This window comes from Cynoglossus semilaevis, chromosome 15 (genome assembly GCF_000523025.1).
Source record: "Cynoglossus semilaevis isolate Cse_v1.0 chromosome 15, Cse_v1.0, whole genome shotgun sequence".
Lineage (NCBI taxonomy): Eukaryota > Metazoa > Chordata > Actinopteri > Pleuronectiformes > Cynoglossidae > Cynoglossus > Cynoglossus semilaevis.
In genome coordinates this window covers 18648420-18652392 of record NC_024321.1, presented here as the reverse complement: position 1 = coordinate 18652392, position 3973 = coordinate 18648420, and the positions used below count along the sequence as shown (strand labels likewise).

The window sequence follows — 3973 nt, the reverse complement described above, 5'->3', positions numbered from 1 at the left end:
AGCAGGAAGTACTCACTGTTTTGACAGCGATTGCTGAAATCTCGTTAACTACACCTGTGTAGGTACGCTAAGAGGAAGTGTCGCAAAACAGCCGTAAAACGGTTCGCTTAGTCGCAAAGCAACCAATTCAGGTAATTTAAATAAACAAACATATATATATATATATATAAATATATATATATTCAATTTATGTATGTTTGATTCGCTTCTGAGCCTCATGTTAACCGTTTTTTATATTATTTTTAATTTTTTTTTTTAATTTTTAATATTAAAATTACGTTGTGTTTGTTGGTTTTTGCATACAAACGAATTGTTAAAATGCAACAATCTCCCAAAAATAAACACGTGAATACTTGACAATACTTGACATTTGTTGTTAAAGGTAGTAGACCTTTATCTGAACTCAACGGTGCTAACAGGATTGAACGACGAAGTCTGTCAAGGCTCTAATCACGTCACTTTCAGTATGCGCGATACAATATTGCTGTACAATACAGTATTGTGTTCTGTTGTATATCTAGCAGTAAATGCCAACAACACCACGTTCCTCCTGTCCTTGCTTTTGTTACACCGCGTATGTTGCGATGTGTTTGACTTTGAAACGCAGCAATTTGATGAAGTATAATTGAAAGTGTGGGTAAACCTTTGTTGCTAGAAACTATCGCTTCTTTTCAAGCACGACAGTGAAATGAGAGTACACACCAGGGTGCTCGGATGAAGTAAACAATTATGTTTTATTGTTAAGGTTCTCAGAAGAGTTTCGTTTCAAGTGAATGTATAAGAATCATGGTTGATAATACTGATTTGGTACATTATGACATCCAGCACGAGTCTCTTCACAGTGAGAGGCATCCATTACTGCTACTGCTGTTGGGCTCTAGGACAGAAACATATCTGCTTCCAAACAAAACAAACAGTCAAAACAACAAACTGGGCATTGATATTGTAGATATGGAATATTGGAGTGTCACAAAACTCTAGAGTAGTAAGACCAGCTAAAGATTTTGCACATTACAAGCCACTTCCTCTTAGAAATATAAAACTTGATATTCTGAACAATATTCTACTGTGCTGCATAAAGGTAGGTCTATACACTGTACATTGAAATATATTTCCGAAAAAACAGATTCACAGTTTTAAAGACTTTATTTAAAGTATAAACCATTTTTTTAAACACTTTATTACATAAATTATTTTTTTTCGAGAGTGACTATTTTTTGCCCCGGCAGCAAACAGAAACTATTACAAAAACAAAATGACAATTGTTACATTAATGTTACAAAGGAAAAATAAACTCATCCATCGATGTTCATTTCAAATAGAACTGGTGACTCCTTCATGATTGTCATATATTACTAAGAATAAATAAATTTAAAAACAAGTCAAATAAAATAAATACTAACTTAGCATGTTTTCCCCGACTGCACGTGTGTGGTGTGTTTGTTCGTTCTGTACAGAAGTGCCTTGGTGAAAGTCTCACAATTCTAACGCGACTGAAACGTACAAAACTACGGCATCTACAGTTTACGCAACATCCTGAAATTTAGTGTAGTCAGACACGTATGGAGTCGTGTGATTCTCCTCCCCAGTTAAAAATAAACAATGCTGTATGACACCACGGTCCACAAACATAGCCATCAGTTGCTTTAAAAAAAAAAAAGTTTTTCTTCTGGTCTTTTAACAGCTTGGGTGTGTCCAGCGATGCCGTCAGGTGTTTGGATGTGCCCCATCCTCAGCAGCACAGGATGGGTCCTTGGTGGATGATGAGAGGCCTGAGACAGGGAGATGACTCAAATTACCCGACATCCTTTCCCCCTTTCCTTGCCTGCTGCTGTTTTTCAGCGTCCTCTCCTGGTGTGTCGTTGTAATTGCCGTCCTCTGGAGTGGCTTTGTCTCCACTTTGGTCCCTTTTGCCTTCAGAGTCTATTAAAATAAGCCTTCGCTGCAGATGCCAACACAGTACAACTCCTCCGTGTTCTGGAGCCGTGTTGGTGGCTCTCTGTGACCCAGAAAATATGGGTGAAAATATCACTATCTTTTTTAAAAAGGGGAATCTTCTTATTTATTAAGCAACAGTTCTCGAAGTTCTTCAGTGCTTTTTCAGGTTTCAAAAAACCAAAAAGAACTGTTTGCCTAAATGTATTCATTTTTTTTTGCCTGTGGCAGTAAAATTAATAACAATGTTTTCTCTTAAGTTATTCTTTCAAAAGTCCCTGCAGCGTTCTGTGAGTAACCCCATTTTGTTTGTTAATTCTCAGTGGACTTTGAGAGAAGGGTTGAGGAGGCTGGGTCGATAGGAGGGGCAGGGTTCAGAGAGTCGAAGGTGAAAAAAAGGAAACAGTCTGCTGTTGGAGTGAGGAGGGCTGTTACCTCTTGCCCATCTCATTCTGTCTGAGGAACTGGATGTTGTTGCTGCTGTCGGCCAGTTCTGGGTACTGCTCAACGGGCAGTACGTAGTAGCCATCGTAGCCCTGTACTCTGCCGGTGGTGAGGAGCTGCTGACGCTCCCCCTCCGTCCAGAGGCGGCTGCCTCCTTTCCCATCCCTGGCCCTCTGCTGTTCTTTGGCCCAGGCCCCGGCCAAAGCTCTCTGCCTGGCCAGCTCCAAAAGTCTTACTTTCTCTTCATCCACCACGTCCGCAGCTAGGCCGTACCGAACACTGAGCACCAAGGACGGAACTGCGAACTCTACAGTCACGCCCCGTCTGGAGCGGCCACTTACCGTTACATTGATGCCACTCTCCAACGACTTGCGCCCGTTTGTGAGACCCAGCGCTAAGAGGTCACTGTCGGCAGAACCGACCTTCACAAAGAAGTGACAGTCCTTCCCGTCCTGGGTGTAATGAGTACCTTCGAGGTACTGAGCACCATTCAGCACCAGAGCTACTTTACGGCTGTCGTCGCTCGCCAACGATGACACGCCGGCCACCACTCTGCCCTCCTTCAATGCCAGCATTACGCCTCGACCTATAATGGGGGTGCTGGTGCCAAACCAGTGACCCGGCTTGTCTTTTCGCCTGCGTCGTTCCTTGTTGAGGAGACGACCCTCCAGAGCCATGAAGGCCTGGTTGTGACGCTCCGCTGCCTGTTGGACTCCAGTGATGAGCTGCAGGAGGACAGTTGAATAATTCAGTGAATCATTACGATCTCAACAGTGGACTCACATTCAGAGATGACGTCGGCCGTGCCTCCTGTACCTGTCCGTTCTCGCAGTGCTGCGTGGCCTGCAGCTCGTACGGTGGCTCCACAAAGTAGAGCGTGTGTCGAGGGAAACCTGGGATGATGTTACTGAGCTGGAAGCCAAACATCACCAGCCAGCTCTTCACGTCTGTCACAGGAGACATCAGACAAATGTCTTTGCTGATCTCAAAGTTAAAAAGTTTATACTTTTAAACTACACTCAGGTGTATGTGTGTCTGTGTTCTTTATTTTATTGGAGTTGTTTTTCTACATTGTTTAATAGTGTATATATTTCATAGACTGATGATTCATTTGAATGCTATGCTAATATTAGCTTGTGTGCAGCGTGTTTTGTCATATCTAATTTACTTATTAAATAAAACTTCATGACTATAGACATAAATAAAAGCTCTAGTAAAAATGACCAATTTATGCTGTATTTAAAAGTCAGTATTTTACCAGAATATTCTTTAAAAAGTTCACATGAAAAGACACAAATCCTTCAGTAAACTTGTTTTTTCTGTAACTCCAGCCTGACATAAAACATAACGACAGTTGTTTGTTCTGCAGAAGCCAAACTGGGCTTTTACCTCAGTGAAAATATCTAATGTGATAAGTGGAAGACTCTTCTTGTTCTTAGTAATCATTTATCATCTTTGCCAAGAATTATCTTCTTGGCAAACCAAATTATCGTAACCCATGTCCGACCGTTTACCTGTGACGTAGTTCTTGACGTCCAGCATGTCACTCAGGGGGTTGTTGTTCTTGAACATGTACAGATTAAACGGAGAAGGG

At 41.7% G+C, this 3973-nt stretch overlaps 1 protein-coding gene across 1 annotated transcript in view; it reads right to left on the bottom strand.

Moving 5' to 3' along the window:
• Positions 1-1226: 1226 nt before the first annotated feature.
• The window catches only part of tenm2a (teneurin transmembrane protein 2a), a 123507-nt gene continuing 120760 nt past the window's right edge, over positions 1227-3973 (bottom strand). The window contains 3 exon segments of the mRNA XM_008327623.3: positions 1227-3104; positions 3196-3326; positions 3894-3973. The exon segment at positions 3894-3973 is cut by the window's right edge and continues 30 nt beyond it. Coding sequence (XP_008325845.2) covers positions 2367-3104; positions 3196-3326; positions 3894-3973 — 949 coding nt within the window. The 3' untranslated portion in view covers positions 1227-2366.